This window comes from Cydia strobilella, chromosome 12 (genome assembly GCF_947568885.1).
Source record: "Cydia strobilella chromosome 12, ilCydStro3.1, whole genome shotgun sequence".
Classification (NCBI taxonomy): Eukaryota; Metazoa; Arthropoda; class Insecta; order Lepidoptera; family Tortricidae; genus Cydia; species Cydia strobilella.
In genome coordinates, this window is record NC_086052.1 from 249,903 (window position 1) to 275,961 (window position 26,059).

General features: G+C 53.2%; 1 protein-coding gene across 1 annotated transcript; it reads left to right on the plus strand.

The window, feature by feature from the left end:
* The first annotated feature begins 387 nt into the window (after positions 1 to 387).
* Positions 388 to 25,832, plus strand: LOC134745890 (E3 ubiquitin-protein ligase ubr3-like). The gene is made up of 3 exons (XM_063679990.1): positions 388 to 492; positions 816 to 1,076; positions 25,667 to 25,832. The coding sequence occupies exons 2-3, from the start codon at positions 871 to 873 to the stop codon at positions 25,815 to 25,817; spliced, it is 357 nt and encodes a 118-aa protein (XP_063536060.1). The 5' UTR covers positions 388 to 492; positions 816 to 870; the 3' UTR covers positions 25,818 to 25,832.
* The last annotated feature ends 227 nt before the right edge of the window (positions 25,833 to 26,059 follow it).

Genomic DNA, 26,059 nt, shown 5'->3' on the forward strand with positions numbered 1-26,059 from the left:
GCGAGCGCCAGGCCGAGCAGCGCGCCAGGTGAGAGTGTTGCGGAAGTTAGCGCGACTGGACGCACGCTGCGCGGGCGCCATCGCGCACGTGCGGCACTCGCTGTGGCCGCACCAGCGCGAGCGCCAGGCCGAGCAGCGCGCCAGGTGAGAGTGTTGCGGAAGTTAGCGCGACTGGACGCACGCTGCGCGGGCGCCATCGCGCACGTGCGGCACTCGCTGTGGCCGCACCAGCGCGAGCGCCAGGCCGAGCAGCGCGCCAGGTGAGAGTGTTGCGGAAGTTAGCGCGACTGGACGCACGCTGCGCGGGCGCCATCGCGCACGTGCGGCACTCGCTGTGGCCGCACCAGCGCGAGCGCCAGGCCGAGCAGCGCGCCAGGTGAGAGTGTTGCGGAAGTTAGCGCGACTGGACGCACGCTGCGCGGGCGCCATCGCGCACGTGCGGCACTCGCTGTGGCCGCACCAGCGCGAGCGCCAGGCCGAGCAGCGCGCCAGGTGAGAGTGCGAGACCGACCAGGACCATATACCTACACTCACTTATTTAACGGTTCCCGATGCACGTTTTGCAGATCTTTATTGTTTTGTTACTTGATCCGGCTCGAAGGACCATTTTCATTATCCAGTAATATATTGTAATAAAACTGTTACTTTGGTGGAAATAATACTAGTTACAAACAACAAATGGAGTAGTCAACGGCGTCCCCACATTTCTAAACTGCATTTTACCTTTTTGGTGGACTGCAACCACCAGTACCGGTGAACCATTTTTATCGATTTGAACAGTGCAGGGCAGGGTTTTTATGATCCTCTCTGTTCAGGGAACGGCGCGAAAAAGAAGAACGCTCCCGTCGCGCCCGTGAACGCCAGCAGCAAATGATGAAGGAGTTCCAACGTCGCCAGCAGCAGTTCCTCAGCGCCATGCAGCGGATGGACCCCGAGCCCATGGACCTGGACGCCGACTCCGACTACGACTGCGTCATCTGCAACACCAGCTCCGTCTCCACGCCGCAGCACCCCATCGGCAGGGTGGTGCTGCTGCAGTCCACCTCCGTGCTGGGCCACCGCCGCCGGCAGGACAGGTATGTCACCGTGGACCTGGTCCTGTGCCGACTTATAGCTCCTTCTGTGCCACCACTATGTATGCTATTTTTATTGCATTAAAATAGTATTTTATACAATCGTGATATAATAGACAGTTTTTCAGTCGAGTACCGTGTTTAAGCAACGAAGCTTCCTGAGTTGCTTAAGTTAAGGTACGAGATTGAAAAGCTTGATTATATCACTATTGTATACAATACTTTTTCTACGAGACAAAAAAAATAATGCTTTTAACTAGTATAATCATATAGGTAAACAAACCAAAAGTATACAGCCCTTGATACTTGAGCTGCCGCAGCCCGCGATACCTTCATACTCGTGCGCGCCCCGGCCGCGGCCGCCGCGGGCCCGGCGCGGGTTGCTCAACGACACCGAGGAGTAACGAGTGAGGCCCCAGTACCTGCTCAAGCTATACAGCCCTTGATACTTGAGCTGCCGCAGCCCGCGATACCTTCATACTCGTGCGCGCCCCGGCCGCGGCCGCCGCGGGCCCGGCGCGGGTTGCTCAACGACACCGAGGAGTAACGAGTGAGGCCCCAGTACCTGCTCAAGCTATACAGCCCTTGATACTTGAGCTGCCGCAGCCCGCGATACCTTCATACTCGTGCGCGCCCCGGCCGCGGCCGCCGCGGGCCCGGCGCGGGTTGCTCAACGACACCGAGGAGTAACGAGTGAGGCCCCAGTACCTGCTCAAGCTATACAGCCCTTGATACTTGAGCTGCCGCAGCCCGCGATACCTTCATACTCGTGCGCGCCCCGGCCGCGGCCGCCGCGGGCCCGGCGCGGGTTGCTCAACGACACCGAGGAGTAACGAGTGAGGCCCCAGTACCTGCTCAAGCTATACAGCCCTTGATACTTGAGCTGCCGCAGCCCGCGATACCTTCATACTCGTGCGCGCCCCGGCCGCGGCCGCCGCGGGCCCGGCGCGGGTTGCTCAACGACACCGAGGAGTAACGAGTGAGGCCCCAGTACCTGCTCAAGCTATACAGCCCTTGATACTTGAGCTGCCGCAGCCCGCGATACCTTCATACTCGTGCGCGCCCCGGCCGCGGCCGCCGCGGGCCCGGCGCGGGTTGCTCAACGACACCGAGGAGTAACGAGTGAGGCCCCAGTACCTGCTCAAGCTATACAGCCCTTGATACTTGAGCTGCCGCAGCCCGCGATACCTTCATACTCGTGCGCGCCCCGGCCGCGGCCGCCGCGGGCCCGGCGCGGGTTGCTCAACGACACCGAGGAGTAACGAGTGAGGCCCCAGTACCTGCTCAAGCTATACAGCCCTTGATACTTGAGCTGCCGCAGCCCGCGATACCTTCATACTCGTGCGCGCCCCGGCCGCGGCCGCCGCGGGCCCGGCGCGGGTTGCTCAACGACACCGAGGAGTAACGAGTGAGGCCCCAGTACCTGCTCAAGCTATACAGCCCTTGATACTTGAGCTGCCGCAGCCCGCGATACCTTCATACTCGTGCGCGCCCCGGCCGCGGCCGCCGCGGGCCCGGCGCGGGTTGCTCAACGACACCGAGGAGTAACGAGTGAGGCCCCAGTACCTGCTCAAGCTATACAGCCCTTGATACTTGAGCTGCCGCAGCCCGCGATACCTTCATACTCGTGCGCGCCCCGGCCGCGGCCGCCGCGGGCCCGGCGCGGGTTGCTCAACGACACCGAGGAGTAACGAGTGAGGCCCCAGTACCTGCTCAAGCTATACAGCCCTTGATACTTGAGCTGCCGCAGCCCGCGATACCTTCATACTCGTGCGCGCCCCGGCCGCGGCCGCCGCGGGCCCGGCGCGGGTTGCTCAACGACACCGAGGAGTAACGAGTGAGGCCCCAGTACCTGCTCAAGCTATACAGCCCTTGATACTTGAGCTGCCGCAGCCCGCGATACCTTCATACTCGTGCGCGCCCCGGCCGCGGCCGCCGCGGGCCCGGCGCGGGTTGCTCAACGACACCGAGGAGTAACGAGTGAGGCCCCAGTACCTGCTCAAGCTATACAGCCCTTGATACTTGAGCTGCCGCAGCCCGCGATACCTTCATACTCGTGCGCGCCCCGGCCGCGGCCGCCGCGGGCCCGGCGCGGGTTGCTCAACGACACCGAGGAGTAACGAGTGAGGCCCCAGTACCTGCTCAAGCTATACAGCCCGCGATACTTGAGCTGCCGCAGCCCGCGATACCTTCATACTCGTGCGCGCCCCGGCCGCGGCCGCCGCGGGCCCGGCGCGGGTTGCTCAACGACACCGAGGAGTAACGAGTGAGGCCCCAGTACCTGCTCAAGCTATACAGCCCTTGATACTTGAGCTGCCGCAGCCCGCGATACCTTCATACTCGTGCGCGCCCCGGCCGCGGCCGCCGCGGGCCCGGCGCGGGTTGCTCAACGACACCGAGGAGTAACGAGTGAGGCCCCAGTACCTGCTCAAGCTATACAGCCCTTGATACTTGAGCTGCCGCAGCCCGCGATACCTTCATACTCGTGCGCGCCCCGGCCGCGGCCGCCGCGGGCCCGGCGCGGGTTGCTCAACGACACCGAGGAGTAACGAGTGAGGCCCCAGTACCTGCTCAAGCTATACAGCCCTTGATACTTGAGCTGCCGCAGCCCGCGATACCTTCATACTCGTGCGCGCCCCGGCCGCGGCCGCCGCGGGCCCGGCGCGGGTTGCTCAACGACACCGAGGAGTAACGAGTGAGGCCCCAGTACCTGCTCAAGCTATACAGCCCTTGATACTTGAGCTGCCGCAGCCCGCGATACCTTCATACTCGTGCGCGCCCCGGCCGCGGCCGCCGCGGGCCCGGCGCGGGTTGCTCAACGACACCGAGGAGTAACGAGTGAGGCCCCAGTACCTGCTCAAGCTATACAGCCCTTGATACTTGAGCTGCCGCAGCCCGCGATACCTTCATACTCGTGCGCGCCCCGGCCGCGGCCGCCGCGGGCCCGGCGCGGGTTGCTCAACGACACCGAGGAGTAACGAGTGAGGCCCCAGTACCTGCTCAAGCTATACAGCCCTTGATACTTGAGCTGCCGCAGCCCGCGATACCTTCATACTCGTGCGCGCCCCGGCCGCGGCCGCCGCGGGCCCGGCGCGGGTTGCTCAACGACACCGAGGAGTAACGAGTGAGGCCCCAGTACCTGCTCAAGCTATACAGCCCTTGATACTTGAGCTGCCGCAGCCCGCGATACCTTCATACTCGTGCGCGCCCCGGCCGCGGCCGCCGCGGGCCCGGCGCGGGTTGCTCAACGACACCGAGGAGTAACGAGTGAGGCCCCAGTACCTGCTCAAGCTATACAGCCCTTGATACTTGAGCTGCCGCAGCCCGCGATACCTTCATACTCGTGCGCGCCCCGGCCGCGGCCGCCGCGGGCCCGGCGCGGGTTGCTCAACGACACCGAGGAGTAACGAGTGAGGCCCCAGTACCTGCTCAAGCTATACAGCCCTTGATACTTGAGCTGCCGCAGCCCGCGATACCTTCATACTCGTGCGCGCCCCGGCCGCGGCCGCCGCGGGCCCGGCGCGGGTTGCTCAACGACACCGAGGAGTAACGAGTGAGGCCCCAGTACCTGCTCAAGCTATACAGCCCTTGATACTTGAGCTGCCGCAGCCCGCGATACCTTCATACTCGTGCGCGCCCCGGCCGCGGCCGCCGCGGGCCCGGCGCGGGTTGCTCAACGACACCGAGGAGTAACGAGTGAGGCCCCAGTACCTGCTCAAGCTATACAGCCCTTGATACTTGAGCTGCCGCAGCCCGCGATACCTTCATACTCGTGCGCGCCCCGGCCGCGGCCGCCGCGGGCCCGGCGCGGGTTGCTCAACGACACCGAGGAGTAACGAGTGAGGCCCCAGTACCTGCTCAAGCTATACAGCCCTTGATACTTGAGCTGCCGCAGCCCGCGATACCTTCATACTCGTGCGCGCCCCGGCCGCGGCCGCCGCGGGCCCGGCGCGGGTTGCTCAACGACACCGAGGAGTAACGAGTGAGGCCCCAGTACCTGCTCAAGCTATACAGCCCTTGATACTTGAGCTGCCGCAGCCCGCGATACCTTCATACTCGTGCGCGCCCCGGCCGCGGCCGCCGCGGGCCCGGCGCGGGTTGCTCAACGACACCGAGGAGTAACGAGTGAGGCCCCAGTACCTGCTCAAGCTATACAGCCCTTGATACTTGAGCTGCCGCAGCCCGCGATACCTTCATACTCGTGCGCGCCCCGGCCGCGGCCGCCGCGGGCCCGGCGCGGGTTGCTCAACGACACCGAGGAGTAACGAGTGAGGCCCCAGTACCTGCTCAAGCTATACAGCCCTTGATACTTGAGCTGCCGCAGCCCGCGATACCTTCATACTCGTGCGCGCCCCGGCCGCGGCCGCCGCGGGCCCGGCGCGGGTTGCTCAACGACACCGAGGAGTAACGAGTGAGGCCCCAGTACCTGCTCAAGCTATACAGCCCTTGATACTTGAGCTGCCGCAGCCCGCGATACCTTCATACTCGTGCGCGCCCCGGCCGCGGCCGCCGCGGGCCCGGCGCGGGTTGCTCAACGACACCGAGGAGTAACGAGTGAGGCCCCAGTACCTGCTCAAGCTATACAGCCCTTGATACTTGAGCTGCCGCAGCCCGCGATACCTTCATACTCGTGCGCGCCCCGGCCGCGGCCGCCGCGGGCCCGGCGCGGGTTGCTCAACGACACCGAGGAGTAACGAGTGAGGCCCCAGTACCTGCTCAAGCTATACAGCCCTTGATACTTGAGCTGCCGCAGCCCGCGATACCTTCATACTCGTGCGCGCCCCGGCCGCGGCCGCCGCGGGCCCGGCGCGGGTTGCTCAACGACACCGAGGAGTAACGAGTGAGGCCCCAGTACCTGCTCAAGCTATACAGCCCTTGATACTTGAGCTGCCGCAGCCCGCGATACCTTCATACTCGTGCGCGCCCCGGCCGCGGCCGCCGCGGGCCCGGCGCGGGTTGCTCAACGACACCGAGGAGTAACGAGTGAGGCCCCAGTACCTGCTCAAGCTATACAGCCCTTGATACTTGAGCTGCCGCAGCCCGCGATACCTTCATACTCGTGCGCGCCCCGGCCGCGGCCGCCGCGGGCCCGGCGCGGGTTGCTCAACGACACCGAGGAGTAACGAGTGAGGCCCCAGTACCTGCTCAAGCTATACAGCCCTTGATACTTGAGCTGCCGCAGCCCGCGATACCTTCATACTCGTGCGCGCCCCGGCCGCGGCCGCCGCGGGCCCGGCGCGGGTTGCTCAACGACACCGAGGAGTAACGAGTGAGGCCCCAGTACCTGCTCAAGCTATACAGCCCTTGATACTTGAGCTGCCGCAGCCCGCGATACCTTCATACTCGTGCGCGCCCGGCCGCGGCCGCCGCGGGCCCGGCGCGGGTTGCTCAACGACACCGAGGAGTAACGAGTGAGGCCCCAGTACCTGCTCAAGCTATACAGCCCTTGATACTTGAGCTGCCGCAGCCCGCGATACCTTCATACTCGTGCGCGCCCCGGCCGCGGCCGCCGCGGGCCCGGCGCGGGTTGCTCAACGACACCGAGGAGTAACGAGTGAGGCCCCAGTACCTGCTCAAGCTATACAGCCCTTGATACTTGAGCTGCCGCAGCCGCGATACCTTCATACTCGTGCGCGCCCCGGCCGCGGCCGCCGCGGGCCCGGCGCGGGTTGCTCAACGACACCGAGGAGTAACGAGTGAGGCCCCAGTACCTGCTCAAGCTATACAGCCCTTGATACTTGAGCTGCCGCAGCCCGCGATACCTTCATACTCGTGCGCGCCCCGGCCGCGGCCGCCGCGGGCCCGGCGCGGGTTGCTCAACGACACCGAGGAGTAACGAGTGAGGCCCCAGTACCTGCTCAAGCTATACAGCCCTTGATACTTGAGCTGCCGCAGCCCGCGATACCTTCATACTCGTGCGCGCCCCGGCCGCGGCCGCCGCGGGCCCGGCGCGGGTTGCTCAACGACACCGAGGAGTAACGAGTGAGGCCCCAGTACCTGCTCAAGCTATACAGCCCTTGATACTTGAGCTGCCGCAGCCCGCGATACCTTCATACTCGTGCGCGCCCCGGCCGCGGCCCGCCGCGGGCCCGGCGCGGGTTGCTCAACGACACCGAGGAGTAACGAGTGAGGCCCAGTACCTGCTCAAGCTATACAGCCCTTGATACTTGAGCTGCCGCAGCCCGCGATACCTTCATACTCGTGCGCGCCCCGGCCGCGGCCGCCGCGGGCCCGGCGCGGGTTGCTCAACGACACCGAGGAGTAACGAGTGAGGCCCCAGTACCTGCTCAAGCTATACAGCCCTTGATACTTGAGCTGCCGCAGCCCGCGATACCTTCATACTCGTGCGCGCCCGGCCGCGGCCGCCGCGGGCCCGGCGCGGGTTGGTCAACGACACCGAGGAGTAACGAGTGAGGCCCCAGTACCTGCTCAAGCTATACAGCCCTTGATACTTGAGCTGCCGCAGCCCGCGATACCTTCATACTCGTGCGCGCCCCGGCCGCGGCCGCCGCGGGCCCGGCGCGGGTTGCGTCACGACACCGAGGAGTAACGAGTGAGGCCCCAGTACCTGCTCAAGCTATACAGCCCTTGATACTTGAGCTGCCGCAGCCCGCGATACCTTCATACTCGTGCGCGCCCCGGCCGCGGCCGCCGCGGGCCCGGCGCGGGTTGCTCAACGACACCGAGGAGTAACGAGTGAGGCCCCAGTACCTGCTCAAGCTATACAGCCCTTCGATACTTGAGCTGCCGCAGCCCGCGATACCTTCATACTCGTGCGCGCCCCGGCCGCGGCCGCCGCGGGCCGGCGCGGGTTGCTCAACGACACCGAGGAGTAACGAGTGAGGCCCCAGTACCTGCTCAAGCTATACAGCCCTTGATACTTGAGCTGCCGCAGCCCGCGATACCTTCATACTCGTGCGCGCCCCGGCCGCGGCCGCCGCGGGCCCGGCGCGGGTTGCTCAACGACACCGAGGAGTAACGAGTGAGGCCCCAGTACCTGCTCAAGCTATACAGCCCGTGATACTTGAGCTGCCGCAGCCCGCGATACCTTCATACTCGTGCGCGCCCCGGCCGCGGCCGCCGCGGGCCCGGCGCGGGTTGCTCAACGACACCGAGGAGTAACGAGTGAGGCCCCAGTACCTGCTCAAGCTATACAGCCCTTGATACTTGAGCTGCCGCAGCCCGCGATACCTTCATACTCGTGCGCGCCCCGGCCGCGGCCGCCGCGGGCCCGGCGCGGGTTGCTCAACGACACCGAGGAGTAACGAGTGAGGCCCCAGTACCTGCTCAAGCTATACAGCCCGCGATACTTGAGCTGCCGCAGCCCGCGATACCTTCATACTCGTGCGCGCCCCGGCCGCGGCCGCCGCGGGCCCGGCGCGGGTTGCTCAACGACACCGAGGAGTAACGAGTGAGGCCCCAGTACCTGCTCAAGCTATACAGCCCTTGATACTTGAGCTGCCGCAGCCCGCGATACCTTCATACTCGTGCGCGCCCCGGCCGCGGCCGCCGCGGGCCCGGCGCGGGTTGCTCAACGACACCGAGGAGTAACGAGTGAGGCCCCAGTACCTGCTCAAGCTATACAGCCCTTGATACTTGAGCTGCCGCAGCCCGCGATACCTTCATACTCGTGCGCGCCCCGGCCGCGGCCGCCGCGGGCCCGGCGCGGGTTGCTCAACGACACCGAGGAGTAACGAGTGAGGCCCCAGTACCTGCTCAAGCTATACAGCCCTTGATACCTTCATACTCGTGCGCGCCCCGGCCGCGGCCGCCGCGGGCCCGGCGCGGGTTGCTCAACGACACCGAGGAGTAACGAGTGAGGCCCCAGTACCTGCTCAAGCTATACAGCCCTTGATACTTGAGCTGCCGCAGCCCGCGATACCTTCATACTCGTGCGCGCCCCGGCCGCGGCCGCCGCGGGCCCGGCGCGGGTTGCTCAACGACACCGAGGAGTAACGAGTGAGGCCCCAGTACCTGCTCAAGCTATACAGCCCTTGATACTTGAGCTGCCGCAGCCCGCGATACCTTCATACTCGTGCGCGCCCCGGCCGCGGCCGCCGCGGGCCCGGCGCGGGTTGCTCAACGACACCGAGGAGTAACGAGTGAGGCCCCAGTACCTGCTCAAGCTATACAGCCCTTGATACTTGAGCTGCCGCAGCCCGCGATACCTTCATACTCGTGCGCGCCCCGGCCGCGGCCGCCGCGGGCCCGGCGCGGGTTGCTCAACGACACCGAGGAGTAACGAGTGAGGCCCCAGTACCTGCTCAAGCTATACAGCCCTTGATACTTGAGCTGCCGCAGCCCGCGATACCTTCATACTCGTGCGCGCCCCGGCCGCGGCCGCCGCGGGCCCGGCGCGGGTTGCTCAACGACACCGAGGAGTAACGAGTGAGGCCCCAGTACCTGCTCAAGCTATACAGCCCTTGATACTTGAGCTGCCGCAGCCCGCGATACCTTCATACTCGTGCGCGCCCCGGCCGCGGCCGCCGCGGGCCCGGCGCGGGTTGGCTCAACGACACCGAGGAGTAACGAGTGAGGCCCCAGTACCTGCTCAAGCTATACAGCCCTTGATACTTGAGCTGCCGCAGCCCGCGATACCTTCATACTCGTGCGCGCCCCGGCCGCGGCCGCCGCGGGCCCGGCGCGGGTTGCTCAACGACACCGAGGAGTAACGAGTGAGGCCCCAGTACCTGCTCAAGCTATACAGCCCTTGATACTTGAGCTGCCGCAGCCCGCGATACCTTCATACTCGTGCGCGCCCCGGCCGCGGCCGCCGCGGGCCCGGCGCGGGTTGCTCAACGACACCGAGGAGTAACGAGTGAGGCCCCAGTACCTGCTCAAGCTATACAGCCCTTGATACTTGAGCTGCCGCAGCCCGCGATACCTTCATACTCGTGCGCGCCCCGGCCGCGGCCGCCGCGGGCCCGGCGCGGGTTGCTCAACGACACCGAGGAGTAACGAGTGAGGCCCCAGTACCTGCTCAAGCTATACAGCCCTTGATACTTGAGCTGCCGCAGCCCGCGATACCTTCATACTCGTGCGCGCCCCGGCCGCGGCCGCCGCGGGCCCGGCGCGGGTTGCTCAACGACACCGAGGAGTAACGAGTGAGGCCCCAGTACCTGCTCAAGCTATACAGCCCTTGATACTTGAGCTGCCGCAGCCCGCGATACCTTCATACTCGTGCGCGCCCCGGCCGCGGCCGCCGCGGGCCCGGCGCGGGTTGGTCAACGACACCGAGGAGTAACGAGTGAGGCCCCAGTACCTGCTCAAGCTATACAGCCCTTGATACTTGAGCTGCCGCAGCCCGCGATACCTTCATACTCGTGCGCGCCCCGGCCGCGGCCGCCGCGGGCCCGGCGCGGGTTGCTCAACGACACCGAGGAGTAACGAGTGAGGCCCCAGTACCTGCTCAAGCTATACAGCCCTTGATACTTGAGCTGCCGCAGCCCGCGATACCTTCATACTCGTGCGCGCCCCGGCCGCGGCCGCCGCGGGCCCGGCGCGGGTTGCTCAACGACACCGAGGAGTAACGAGTGAGGCCCCAGTACCTGCTCAAGCTATACAGCCCGCGATACTTGAGCTGCCGCAGCCCGCGATACCTTCATACTCGTGCGCGCCCCGGCCGCGGCCGCCGCGGGCCCGGCGCGGGTTGCTCAACGACACCGAGGAGTAACGAGTGAGGCCCCAGTACCTGCTCAAGCTATACAGCCCTTGATACTTGAGCTGCCGCAGCCCGCGATACCTTCATACTCGTGCGCGCCCCGGCCGCGGCCGCCGCGGGCCCGGCGCGGGTTGCTCAACGACACCGAGGAGTAACGAGTGAGGCCCCAGTACCTGCTCAAGCTATACAGCCCTTGATACTTGAGCTGCCGCAGCCCGCGATACCTTCATACTCGTGCGCGCCCCGGCCGCGGCCGCCGCGGGCCCGGCGCGGGTTGCTCAACGACACCGAGGAGTAACGAGTGAGGCCCCAGTACCTGCTCAAGCTATACAGCCCTTGATACTTGAGCTGCCGCAGCCCGCGATACCTTCATACTCGTGCGCGCCCCGGCCGCGGCCGCCGCGGGCCCGGCGCGGGTTGCTCAACGACACCGAGGAGTAACGAGTGAGGCCCCAGTACCTGCTCAAGCTATACAGCCCGCGATACTTGAGCTGCCGCAGCCCGCGATACCTTCATACTCGTGCGCGCCCCGGCCGCGGCCGCCGCGGGCCCGGCGCGGGTTGGTCAACGACACCGAGGAGTAACGAGTGAGGCCCCAGTACCTGCTCAAGCTATACAGCCCTTGATACTTGAGCTGCCGCAGCCCGCGATACCTTCATACTCGTGCGCGCCCCGGCCGCGGCCGCCGCGGGCCCGGCGCGGGTTGCTCAACGACACCGAGGAGTAACGAGTGAGGCCCCAGTACCTGCTCAAGCTATACAGCCCTTGATACTTGAGCTGCCGCAGCCCGCGATACCTTCATACTCGTGCGCGCCCCGGCCGCGGCCGCCGCGGGCCCGGCGCGGGTTGCTCAACGACACCGAGGAGTAACGAGTGAGGCCCCAGTACCTGCTCAAGCTATACAGCCCGCGATACTTGAGCTGCCGCAGCCCGCGATACCTTCATACTCGTGCGCGCCCCGGCCGCGGCCGCCGCGGGCCCGGCGCGGGTTGGTCAACGACACCGAGGAGTAACGAGTGAGGCCCCAGTACCTGCTCAAGCTATACAGCCCTTGATACTTGAGCTGCCGCAGCCCGCGATACCTTCATACTCGTGCGCGCCCCGGCCGCGGCCGCCGCGGGCCCGGCGCGGGTTGCTCAACGACACCGAGGAGTAACGAGTGAGGCCCCAGTACCTGCTCAAGCTATACAGCCCTTGATACTTGAGCTGCCGCAGCCCGCGATACCTTCATACTCGTGCGCGCCCCGGCCGCGGCCGCCGCGGGCCCGGCGCGGGTTGGTCAACGACACCGAGGAGTAACGAGTGAGGCCCCAGTACCTGCTCAAGCTATACAGCCCTTGATACTTGAGCTGCCGCAGCCCGCGATACCTTCATACTCGTGCGCGCCCCGGCCGCGGCCGCCGCGGGCCCGGCGCGGGTTGCTCAACGACACCGAGGAGTAACGAGTGAGGCCCCAGTACCTGCTCAAGCTATACAGCCCTTGATACTTGAGCTGCCGCAGCCCGCGATACCTTCATACTCGTGCGCGCCCCGGCCGCGGCCGCCGCGGGCCCGGCGCGGGTTGCTCAACGACACCGAGGAGTAACGAGTGAGGCCCCAGTACCTGCTCAAGCTATACAGCCCGCGATACTTGAGCTGCCGCAGCCCGCGATACCTTCATACTCGTGCGCGCCCCGGCCGCGGCCGCCGCGGGCCCGGCGCGGGTTGCTCAACGACACCGAGGAGTAACGAGTGAGGCCCCAGTACCTGCTCAAGCTATACAGCCCTTGATACTTGAGCTGCCGCAGCCCGCGATACCTTCATACTCGTGCGCGCCCCGGCCGCGGCCGCCGCGGGCCCGGCGCGGGTTGGTCAACGACACCGAGGAGTAACGAGTGAGGCCCCAGTACCTGCTCAAGCTATACAGCCCTTGATACTTGAGCTGCCGCAGCCCGCGATACCTTCATACTCGTGCGCGCCCCGGCCGCGGCCGCCGCGGGCCCGGCGCGGGTTGGTCAACGACACCGAGGAGTAACGAGTGAGGCCCCAGTACCTGCTCAAGCTATACAGCCCTTGATACTTGAGCTGCCGCAGCCCGCGATACCTTCATACTCGTGCGCGCCCCGGCCGCGGCCGCCGCGGGCCCGGCGCGGGTTGCTCAACGACACCGAGGAGTAACGAGTGAGGCCCCAGTACCTGCTCAAGCTATACAGCCCTTGATACTTGAGCTGCCGCAGCCCGCGATACCTTCATACTCGTGCGCGCCCCGGCCGCGGCCGCCGCGGGCCCGGCGCGGGTTGCTCAACGACACCGAGGAGTAACGAGTGAGGCCCCAGTACCTGCTCAAGCTATACAGCCCTTGATACCTTCATACTCGTGCGCGCCCCGGCCGCGGCCGCCGCGGGCCCGGCGCGGGTTGGTCAACGACACCGAGGAGTAACGAGTGAGGCCCTGGTACCTGCTCAAGCTAAATTACATTTTAAGACAATTTTTTTCTCGATTTTGGCCACCGTAGCCTATGGAGACTAACAAGCAACGCTAAGCGGTTTTCGTAGGGTATGGATGTTGCTATATGAAGGGTGTCACGTGCGCGTTTCTGACTTTTGAAGCAATTGTTTCTACTGCAACATAAAATAAAATGTTTTTGTTGGCCAACCAATCACAAAACAGATGCGACGCAGCAGCGTGTTTAAGGTGGTTCGACTAGGTTACCCAAAGCTTAAACCCCGCTAGATGGCGTCACTTTCGCAAATTTTCAGGTTTTATTTTTTTGTGGAATAGTGTTGGTATCTGTATACTTAAAAGTATGTTTAGCGCACTCTTTACATAAATATTGAACTATTATAATAAACATTGAATACTTCATTAGTGCAAAAAACACTTTTAAAGTCGACAGAGTGTTTCTGTCATGCTATTTCCTACTATTACTCACACATGCAAACAGTGTTTCCGTGATGCTTGTAGTAGACAATTTCATGCAGTGTAAGTATGCTGCAATGGCGTTGCGGTATGTTCGTGGAAATACGTGCAAGAGGATTCGGGTTCGAGACTGGTACGTCAGGGGTACTTTTTTTTGTCCTTTTTGTGTTATCTTATGTTTCTTTCATACCTTTTATTCTTCGAATTCTTGTCCGATTCCGATATAACCGAAATATATTTCAGTGATATCGGAAACGGCTCTACCGATTTCGATGAAATTTGCTGTAAGGGGTGCTAGGGGGTAATCTAGCTAGGTCTTATCTCTGGGAAAACGAGCATTTTTGAGTTTTTACTTATGTTTTCTTTTTCTCCCAGATATTCAGTATTATTAATAAATTAGTTTATAACGTTTTATAAAAATATGTGACGTTTTGAACTAAAAGGTACCACATTGTCGGTTGTCGATTAGGTTGATTTCATTTTGAAGCTTTATGGAAATATGACAACAATAAGTAGGTACCCGTTTGGTTGAAAACGCCACATATATTGAAAACCTGACTTTCACAAATCTAACCTTTTTGGGTTCTTCCAACTCAGAAAGGATGGAGAATACTGACGATTCTTAGTAGCACTAGCCCAAGGAAGTCCAGGTTTGTAAGTGTCAGGTCAGTTTTTTTTTAAAGCGCTAAATATAGTTCTATAAGTAAAGCAATCCCTTACTGCCCAGCCTCTATAGTATTTTTCAAACTGGAAGGGTACGATGATAGATTTCATCTCCATACAATTTATAATCTAATAATGCCAAATGTTGCAAAATTATATTGAATTGAGATCTATCATCGTACCCTTGCAGTTTGAAAAATACTTTTTAGTACATATGGTGCTACATATACGTTACCGCCCTAGAGCGGTAATTAGTACAATACGTGCATAGTCAGCCGGTCGAGCTCCCGCCGTGCGGACGCGTTTACGTATTATATGCGCTTGCGCCGAGAACGGTACATTGTTTACGCGATCAGTGCCTATTTCTTTTCTGTCGATCGCCTTTCGTGCTACATCATGGTTCTGTGTAAACTCTGTGAGGTGTCCATAGGGCGTCTTAAGGCTGATGCCAAGATGAAGTGTAAAGGAAGATGTGAAGGAGTCTACCACAAGAAATGCGCTGAGAAAATAAAGGGGTTTACGAGAACGCAGCTATGTGATGAATGTCAAGATTCACCGATAAAGCCTCAGGGGGCTGGCGAGTCGATAAACATGGAGATGGCAAAGGCTACCCCGGAAAAAATACTGGCAGCGGTTAACGAGAAACTCACCATAGTGTTTGGCATGAAAAAAACACTCGAAGAGATGGCGGATGGCGTCAGTTTTTATGCCGAAAAATACCAGGAGTTGGTGGAAAGCAAAGTTATAACCGATAAAAAGATAAAGGCCTTGGAGCATCAGAACGTGCACCTAGAGATCTGCAATAAGGCGCTGGAAGAAAGAGTGGCTTACTTAGAAACGAAGGAGAAGGAAAACAATGTGGAGTTGTATGGCCTGCAAGGAATCGAGAAGGGAAACTTGGATAGTTCTGTTAAAAAAGTAGCGGACCAGCTGGGTATGGACCACGGAAAAATTTGTGAAATAAAATGGGTAGGTGCAAATAACACCGCGGCGGCGGCGGTCGCTAAAAACCAGCGCGACGGTGCCCGCGCGGTGAAGCCACGCCCGGTCGTGATCACGCTGTCGACACGTGATGCCCGCAACCAGTGGTTGGCAACCAGAAAAACCCATAGGTTAACAAACGATGATGTGTTTGAAAATGGAGACAACCAACGTATTTATGTCAATGAGGACCTGACAAACTACACTCGAAACTTACTCTGGACCGCCAAAAATGAGTTAAAGCCTCTGTTTAGGTATATATGGGTACAAAACGGCAGGGTATTGATGAGGAAGGATGACCCTCAAGACACCAAAATACGTGCTATACGTACACTTCACGACATAAACAAGTACGCGACACAAGATGAGGAAGTTGAGTAAAATTCCTTCCACCGAAAATTACTACCAGGTTACCTATCCCATTAAAATTCGAAGACCAAACAAGGTATATTGAAACTGGAATAAAATATACGAAATATGAAAATACTCACCAATGGCAGAGGGAATTACAGGAAAATAACCTAAACGTTTTTCATTTGAACATACGATCCCTAAGAAAAAACTTTGATGAGCTTCAATTATGGCTAAATATGTGTAGGGAGAAACTGGATATAATTGCGCTTACAGAAATAAATATAAGAGAGCAGGAACTATCTTTGTATAAGTTGGAGGGATATGATTCATGCATTAACACAAGGGAACATACAAGAGGAGGCGGAGTACTACTATATGTGAAGAAAAAATACAACTTTACCGCTCAATTAATTAGAAATAACTATTGTGAAGGCCTGCATGGGCAGCTTAAACAAAATGGAAAAGTGTTACACATAGTTATTCTTTACAGACCACCGAAAACAAATAAAATAGGGTTCCTGGAAGAGATACATCAACTCTTGTCTAGTATTCCTGCGAGCTGTGAATTGCTGTTGTTAGGCGATACAAATATTAATCTTATGAGCGAAACCGGTTCGGGAAATATCATCAGTGCGTATAACAATAACATGAGTGAGTTAGGTATGCAGTGTGCTATAAGGGACGTGACGCGCGAGGAAGTTTATGGAAATAGTGTGACGCGAACGTGCATTGACCACGCATGGGTCCGTAGCCCGCGGACTACAAGTTCGTATGTGATTACAAGTAAGTTATCGGACCACTACCCAATAGGACTAAGCCTCGCAAACGCGAACATCTCGGAGTGTGACGGAACTGGTAAGCAGCCTTACATTACTCGAATATGTGACAATAAAGTTGCGGAAGAGCTAGCTAGTGTGTCGTGGACTGAACTATTGAACTGTGAATGCCCTCTAGAATTATATGATAGATTGTGTGCAATTTTCTCCTGTATTTATAATAAGTCGGAAATTAAAATTCCTATTAGAAAAAAACGCCAAAACAAACCTTGGATAACTAAAAAAATTAAATGTATGATTGGCCTACGGGACAAACTATTTAAAAAATGGAAAGCAAAGCCAAGCGACATGAACTTAAGACTTCAGTACAATAGGTATAGAAATAGGGTTAGTAAATATATATTCAGAGCTAAGAATAAGTACAGAAAGGAAGAAATATTAAAATGTAATAAGAATATAAGAAAAATCTGGTCAAAAATAAATGCATGGACAGGGAGAGAAAAAGTGGGTGTGGATGCAACTATACTAAGGTATTTAGGTAAAATAGAGGCAACTGAAGTTATATGTAATAAATTCTCTGAAACTTTTACCAAAGAAATCCTAAGTATTAAACATGATTGTAATAATAAGTTCTTGGCCAGATCGCAATATGTAAAAAATAGTGAGGTCTCGTTAAGGTTTAAAAAAGCGTGTCCAGAGGCTATACTAAAAATTATAAATAGTTTAAGTGTTGATAAGTCGCCTGGGCTGGATAAAATACGAATAAAGGATATAAAATTAGTAAAACAAGACATAAGTAAAGTAATAGCGTTATTTATTAACTTGTGCGTGGATAAGGGAGTATATCCTAGCACTCTAAAAGCAGCTTTAATACGTCCAATATATAAACAAGGATCTCATTGTGATTATTCTAATTATAGACCTATAGCGATTCTCTCTGTAGTTAATAAAATTGTCGAAAAATATGTAGTAAATCAGATAAGTTCTTTCTTGGAACGGAACAGAATTATAAATAACGCGCAGCATGGCTTCCGGCGCGGGCGGAGCACGGCTACGGCTCTGGCACAGTTCGCGGACGACGTCAATGAGTGTCTGGGGCAGCGGAAACAGGTGGTGGTGGTATACATAGACTTCAAAAAAGCTTTTGATACTTTAGGGCACCACCAGCTGCTTCAGGCTATGGAGGAGTGTGGCATCGCGGGCCCGTTGAGCAGATGGCTGTGCGCATACCTTACGGACAGAACCCTCCAGACGGTCGTTGACGGCGTGCGCGGGGCGCCTGCGCGCGTCAGTGCGGCGTGCCGACCGGCTCCGTGTTCGGTCCCGTCGGATATATCATGCATGTCAATAATATGTGTAACGTGGTGCAAAACTGCAACATATATATGTACGCGGATGACACATGTCTATAGGTACTGTATGCGGATAAAGACTTGTCGGTAATAGAAAATAAAATGCAAGAAGATTTTACTAACATTATTAAGTGGGCACACGACAATGGAATTGTTATCAACATAAATAAAACCAAATGTATGCACGTGCGATCCCCGTACAGTAGACAAGCTAGTCGGCCGCCGCGCATAATTGGCCACACGTACGAGTGCCTGCACAGCGCGCTACAGAATTGTGAGTGCGCGAGTATCGAGATTGTGTCAGAGTACAAGTATCTGGGCTTATTAATAGATAACAATTTCTCTTGGAAAAATCATATCAATAAATTATGTGACAAATTAAGAACTGTACTAGTAAAACTGCACCAGTTAAAATATGTATTGGACAGGGCCACGATGTTTACCTTATACTATGCGCTGGCAGACTCTCTGTTTTCTTATGGCCTGGCATGCTATGGTAGGACATTTAAAACTTATCTAGACAGGATTAAATCATTACAAATACGCTTTATGAAACTATTAGTCGATAAAAAAACTAAAACTCGCTGCAAAAAAAGCGACTATGAAGAATTATTTGTGGAATGCCGTATGTTGCCGGTGCATGAGGAGGTGGGGAGGTTGCTGGCGCTGGAGCAGTTCGGTAAAGATGAGTTTAAAACCTATATAAATCGCCCTAGATTAACAAGAGCAATGAGTAAAAAAATGTTAGAGGTTCCGGCGTGTGGTAATAATTATTATGGAAAAAGAAGTAGGAAGTACCTGGTCCCCAAATTGTATAATGATATACCGTATGATATAAGGAAATGTAAGTCATTTAGGATGTTTAAGCGTAAAATAAAAATGTTTCTGTTAGACAAAGTTAAATTGAAGTTACCGTAAACACTAAGATGTACCTAAGTAGGCTATGTTTAACTTAGTATGTAATTAGATAAGACTACCCACCTGTTTTAAGGGAGTCCCCTCTGCCAACAAACTGTCATGCAGTTTGGCAGAAGAAATTAATGTAAGATAGGGTTTATTGAATTGACGTTTGACGTTGACATGTGTAACATATTTTCATCTCTGCTCAAAATTTTTCAATAGATAAATAATACTAAATTATTACGTATTTCATCAAAAATTAACAGAAAAGTATGCCGCTGCTTACAAGTACTAAACCGCAATGCGCGGGTTGCCGGGAGGACCTTCCGGATGACCAATTAAATTCCATTAAGTGCAAAACGCCAAGGTGCCACAAAATGTACCACATTACGTGTATTAGCGCAGTTAATTTAACTCACGTGCAAATAAGTTCCTGGGTATGCCCAGTCTGCAAAGCCTCAGCCAAAAAAGGGGGAGATAATTCCCAAACACCAGTACGTGGAAACATACCACCAGACGTGAGTCGGTCTCAGCTGCCCTCTGACAACGTTACGGTACGTAATAAAAAAACTCAATCTGCCTCCGTATCACACATTATGAACTCTAAACCTACAGATTCGGAGAGGCTGGATTATACATCTACGCCTCCAGATAAAAACACGGAAATCTCAGAGTTAACTGCGGAAATCAGAGGCCTACGTAGTGAGGTGTCCACGATTCAATCCCAGATTAAAGAGGTGCTGGACAGGCTTACACTTCATACCGAACGCCTGGAAACTATTTCCAAGAGAATATCAGACAACGAGTCAAAAATCAAGTCTCTTGAAGCCAAACAATCGCAGACTGCTGAACTCCAAGAGACAGTGTCCAGGCTTCAAGACCAGCTGAACAAACAGGAACAAGTTGCTTTGAGAAATGAAGTCGAGATAGTTGGTTGCCCTGAAAGCTCTAATGAAAATCCCATCCATATTGTACTAACTACAGCAGCGAAAATTGGTGTGACTCTTACTCATTGTGACGTGGATGCTACCTGGAGGGCTGGTCCCCGCCTACGCTCGGCGTCGGGCATGGAAGGAGTTAATCACCGCATCCACCCTCGGCCAATAGCCGTCCGCTTTATCCGTCGTGCGACGCGTGACGAGTTCCTTAAAGCTGCGAAGACTAGGCGCAATGTAACAACGGAAGATCTCGTCTTTAATGATAAAAACCCCCAAAGGATTTTTGTCAACGAGCGGTTGACTAGAGAAAATCGGCAGCTTTTTCGTGCCGCTTCGTGCCTGACAACGGGCCACGATCGCTAAATTTAAACACTGCTGGACATCTTCAGGTTCGGTGTTTGTCAGGAAGCACGATAGTTCGGCTGTTATTCACATCCGCAATCCTCTGGACTTGGATCGTATTACCGGGGATCCTAGCAAAGAATCCGAAAATCCCTATGCAAATCCTGGTATCGGAAATGCCGTGGACTCTTTTGCAGAAGAGAAGCATGTGTGATTGCCTCAAATTCTCAAACTTTAGCCATTTTTATTTAGAAACAAGTAGCCCAATATGTTTGCAAATTCTACCATATTCACTTATTCTACATTTAATATGCATTTTAGTTATACTAAAAAAATATACACTATTATATTCACACCCACTCACCTACACTCACACACTAATTAACATATACACACTCAATATCTCAGGCTACAATTATAATTATCAAGTGGATGCGCCGCTACACTATACTAGTCTCGCACTTAACCGCCGCTTTATTAAGCCATGGCCGGACTAGACTTATTAGGAAATGAACTTGATAACTCATTCCCTGTAAACTGTCATGTTGCTGAATCTCCGGAGCACTGCTTGAATATTATAAAGCCTAATTTTTCTTTTAAAGTCCTTACATTTAATATCAGAAGCCTTCAACACAATTTTGATCAGTTCCTTGTAACATTCAACCGAATAAAGATAGTTTTTGACGTTGTAGTCTTGACAGAATGCTGGCTGAAGGAGGGCTCGGTTATAGGTCAGCTCGAGGGTTACTCCTCTTACCGCACTGAAAGATCTCACAATCAAGCTAGCGGAGTAGTCGCTTATGTTAGAAAAACCTTAAATGCCACAGTCACCGAACCAGTTATACAGGATACAGATAGTCTTTTTATATATGTACCGGAACGTTTTTCTTTGCTGGGCTTATACCGTTCCCCCTCTTTTGTAAATCCTATCCCATTCATACACTCATTAGATTCTTTCGTTAATAATAACTCACTAAATCCTAACTGCTTTATCGTTACGGGTGATATTAACATTAACATTAACTCTCCCTGTTCTGACACTCATGCATCCGAGTACTTATGTATGCTGGCTAGTCTGGGGTTTATGCCTGCAATTGATAAACCTACGAGGAACAATACCTGCCTGGATCACTTCTTTGTAAGGTCAGTGACGAATTTTGCGTCGGTGGTCTGTGTCTCTGATATTACAGACCATGACCTAATTATGATTGGTGTTACAGCCCCCAATAAGGTTAATCGCGCCAAGCCATCCAGAACCGTGATCAGCCATGATTTTGAAGCCATCGGAGCGGAGCTTAAAGAAGAAAACTGGCAGCCGGTCACTAGTAAAACATCAGCTACTGAAGCCGCAGAAGTTTTTTACTCCATATTAACTAACCTAATTTCAAAACATTCTTCATGTAGATCTGTAAGTAATTCAAAATTAATTTTGAAACCATGGATGACTCCAGGCTTGATTAAATGCTCTAGAGTCAAGGACAAACTACATGTCAATCACAGAAAAAACCCCTATAATGAAATAGCCAAAATTACTTATACTAGATACAGAAATTTTTATATAAGCATTTTACGAAAAACCAAGGATGATCATGACCGAAAACAACTTTTGGATAACAAAAAAAACCCGAGGAAACTTTGGAAAACTATTAGAGACATAGCTCACCTCAATCAGGAGAGGCATACTCCCCATGAACTAGCCACCATCAAGCCTAACTTTTCTGACTCCCTTAATCACACCAATGAATTTTTCTCATCAGTGGGCAAAAACCTAGCAAATGTTATACTCTCTGATAAAAACACGAGTGAGATGACACTTGCGACTAAAGTAGCTTTAACCAAATCCCCTCTTAGATCTATTTTTTTAAATCCTACCGACGATACTGAAGTAGAGAAATTAATCATGTCCTTAAACCCAGATTGCGCGTCTGGCATTGATAAAATAAACACTCGTATCTTAAAAAATCTAAAAAACTATATCGTCAAACCACTCGTTCATATTTTTAACCTCAGCATTTCATCGGGTTCTTTTCCGGAGTGTTGGAAAGTAGCTGCAGTGGTTCCCGTTCATAAAGGAGGTGACAAGAGCTGCCCCGGGAATTATCGCCCTATTTCTCTTCTCAGCAGTCTATCTAAAATGCTGGAAAAGATTATTAATAATCAACTAATCAATTTCCTTGAATCAGAACACCTGCTCTCCCAAAGACAATATGGTTTTCGAAAAAACAGATCTTCTGAACAAGCCGCCACCTTACTAGTTAACCTTGTTTCTTCCTATCTTGACAGAGGAGAAACCTGCGTGGGAATTTTCCTAGATCTGGCTAAGGCATTTGATACTGTCTCAATACCGATATTGCTAAGGAAGCTTGAACTGTTAGGCATTCGCGGTATCGCATGGAACTGGTTCAAAAGCTACCTTACAAACCGGCAGCAGTGTGTAAGACTTGGCACTTTAGTCAGTGACTCAGCTCCGATAACCTTCGGTGTCCCGCAGGGAAGCATCCTCGGTCCCACTCTTTTTCTGATCTACCTCAATGACTTAATTTCTCTGCCCGTCAGTCAGGCAGAAATTATCTGCTACGCAGACGATACTGCTCTGCTGTTTCACGATGTGTCCTGGGAACGATGTTTTGCGGTAGCTGAGACAGGTTTGTCTGTGATTACCAAATGGCTCGCTAACAACCTGCTCTCACTTAATATTTCAAAAACAAAATACTTATGCTTTCATAAAACGGCTTCTTCTGCCCCCAGCTCCCGGCCAGATCTCAAGTTTTCTCGTGCCAATGCAGACGTCGATTCAGCCAGTCACTCGAGTAGAGTTTTCGGTGTTGTTAGTAATTGTACCACCATAAAGTATCTGGGCGTTACGCTTGATGAAAATCTTAATTTCAAAAAACACATCGAAATAATGTCTACTAGAGTCAGAAAGGTGATATTTATTATGAAGCTGCTACGAAATTCTGCTACGAGGGAATTGCTTAAGATTGTATACACTTCGATATGCGAATCCATCCTGTCTTACTGCATTGGCGTGTGGGGTGGCTCCACTAGCTCTGCACTACTGCCTCTCGAAAGGGCCCAAAGGTTTGTGCTCAAGGTCATGCTTGGGAAGCCTCGGTGGTTTTCAACGGTCACCCTTTATAAAGACGCGGATGTTCTTAGTGTGAGACAATTATTGATCCTACGAGTTGCAACTCACGTGCATCGAAAAACTATAAATTCCGAAGAATATCTTACCCTAATCCGTAATCGAATCTTCAAAGTTCCTACTCCCATCACAAAATCTGCATTCGCGAGGCGTTTGCCTAACTCCCTGCATCCTTATATTTACAATACAGTAGTAAAGGCCTGCAACATATCTAAAAAGTCTCCTCTTGAAGCAAAATTCGTAATTAAGAACTGGTTGAAAGGTCTTAACTATAGTCAAACTGAAATGCTGCTGAAGGTCGTCACCTAATCACTTACGTATGCTAACAATCTCTGTAGCCTTAATACATGCGCAACCCAACACACACTCACACACATACACACACACACACACACACACACTTACACACACACACACACACAGAGAGAGACAAAGTTTTTCTTTAATTTTCTTTCTTTAAATTACTTAATTTCTTTAATTATTACTTCTATTAATGTCACCTAGTTTTTTACTTAACCTTTGGTTGTTTAATGCGAACCCGGCTACCACGTGACAGGCATTGCCTAGTGTGGGGCCACTGGATATTGTCGAATATTATTAAGGTTTTTTCTTTTAAATAAATATATTCTTATTCTTATTCTTATTCTTATTTCGTCTGAATAAATGATTTATTTTTTTTTTTTTTTTTTTTATATGTCGAAAATGTCGTGCATATGGCCATAATGATGTACTGTAAAACGTTGTACAATACACGTGCGAAAAGGTAATTCGCAACTCGTGTCGATTAAAACACTTCCTTCGGTCGTGTTTCAATTTATCGCCACTCGTTGCCAATTTCCTACTTTTCGCACTTGTATCGTAATGTACTAATAATAAAGTAGTAATTGTAAAATAAAATTAAAACTTTTTTTATATATTTTTTTTGGATTCAAGTAGGTACAGTGAGTAACAACATTGCATGGCCTTCTAATTATAACTATTATAGAAAACGGGATATTTATCATGTTTACTTATATTATTTATTTCTCGATATTTTGGCCGGTCTTGCAAGACCAGTCGTTGTGGAGATCCCTGGGGAGACCTATGTCCAGCAGTGGATGTCTTGTTGGTGTAGATGGATTCACACAACAAATGAAATAACATTTTTTCATATTTGTTATCCGTAGTTGTCCCTGTACCTGAAAGAAAAATACGATCATGATAGCACAAAATCTCTAAAGTTATAGGAAGAAAGATGATGCAACAATATGGATTCTAATAAAGTTATCATTTACTTACCTAGTAATAATTGTGTTTTTCATTCATAGACAAATTTCCATAATTTTCATCCCCAGGAAATGTTTTATTTTACTTTATTGCAGTGAGGATGTTCTGATTTTTTCTGGCTAATGAAGGAAAACATTTTATTTCCAAGAATGCCTCTTCATTTTGCACAATACCTAAAAAAACCTAGAGTTAGTGACACATTGACTATTCGGCAACCAAAACAGTAATAATTACATTATATAGGTATTGTTCACTGCTTATATCTACCATTACGGAAGAAGTGAGAATTATTTTCTAAAAAGATCGGCACGAGAAAATTACAATGTACAATGAAGGAATGAAACTGTACCTACCTTACGAAACTTCACCATCATGAATTCCGCTTCAATTGAGTCTGAATTTTTCTGGATTTTCGCGGACCAGAACACCGATGATTTTTGTAACTTGATTTAGACGTCATTTTCAATTTATACAAACAAATTGATGTCACAATAAACATGACCCTATGTGTCAGTGTCAACACTGTCAAATAAAAATGCACTAAACATGACGGCACTGCAAATCCTGCCAGGTCGGCCAGGCAACGTCGCCAACGTCATAGAGTGGCAACGCCGCACGCAACGTATTTGTACACGACATTTGTGACACACACATACGTAAAATTGATGAAAAAATTACGTTGATTTATGTATGATTTCTGTATGAAACAAAGTTTTTCTATTAATTTAGCGCAAACGAATATTCGAAAGTAGATAAATGAGCAAATATTTGTGTAGTAATAGTGTGTAGTGCCTTAACCCTTAAATGCATGATTTTTTGTATAACTTTTTAATAAATTGAAATAGATGTGTCATGCTGTATAAAAGTAATAAATGTGATTTTGGATAGCTGCATATTGAGCCACGGACCATCAAATATACGATGCATATATACATCATTATGCATTTAAGGGTTAATTAAAGCAGATTGAATTTTGTATGAAAGTCGAACCACCTTAAGTAGGCTAATTTGCATTGAATCGAGTCTCCTTAAACAATAAATATTTTATCGAAATGTATGAAGTTCTATTTTCAAAATTTTTATACTTGACTAAACCGTATCGATAAAATTCTTATGCTTGAGTCGGAAGTGCCATAGACTATCCAACGTTGAAAAGTGTAAGGTTGTAGTGTTGCATGTGAAGTTTTAATACACAGATTATACTCGACGAGTAGAAAAAGAAAATTATTCGTCATCCCTTAGTGCGTATTGGATACAGTTCGCTGGCCAATCAGACGCTAAATGCAATTTATTTAAAGTTCTATTTTCGCCGAACAGTGGAGGCGCGCGCTTAGCACTGTCGGAGCGCGAGCGCGCGCGACTAGCGGAGCAACGCGACACCACCGCCGCGGCACACCACTACCGGCTGCACGACGAACTGCAACAACACTTCGACCAGGAAGGTACGACTAATCCCGATAATACTTAGCACTGTCGGAGCGCGAGCGCGCGCGACTAGCGGAGCAACGCGACACCACCGCCGCGGCACACCACTACCGGCTGCACGACGAACTGCAACAACACTTCGACCAGGAAGGTACGACTAATCCCGATAATACTTAGCACTGTCGGAGCGCGAGCGCGCGCGACTAGCGGAGCAACGCGACACCACCGCCGCGGCACACCACTACCGGCTGCACGACGAACTGCAACAACACTTCGACCAGGAAG

Bases quoted from the DNA above. Each gene is read 5' to 3' on its own strand.
- LOC134745890 (XM_063679990.1), top strand. From the start codon at position 871: ATGATGAAGGAGTTCCAACGTCGCCAGCAGCAGTTCCTCAGCGCCATG. The intron at 1,077-25,666 runs GTATGTCACCGT...TTCGCCGAACAG, and splicing joins CACCGCCGCCGGCAGGACAG to TGGAGGCGCGCGCTTAGCAC.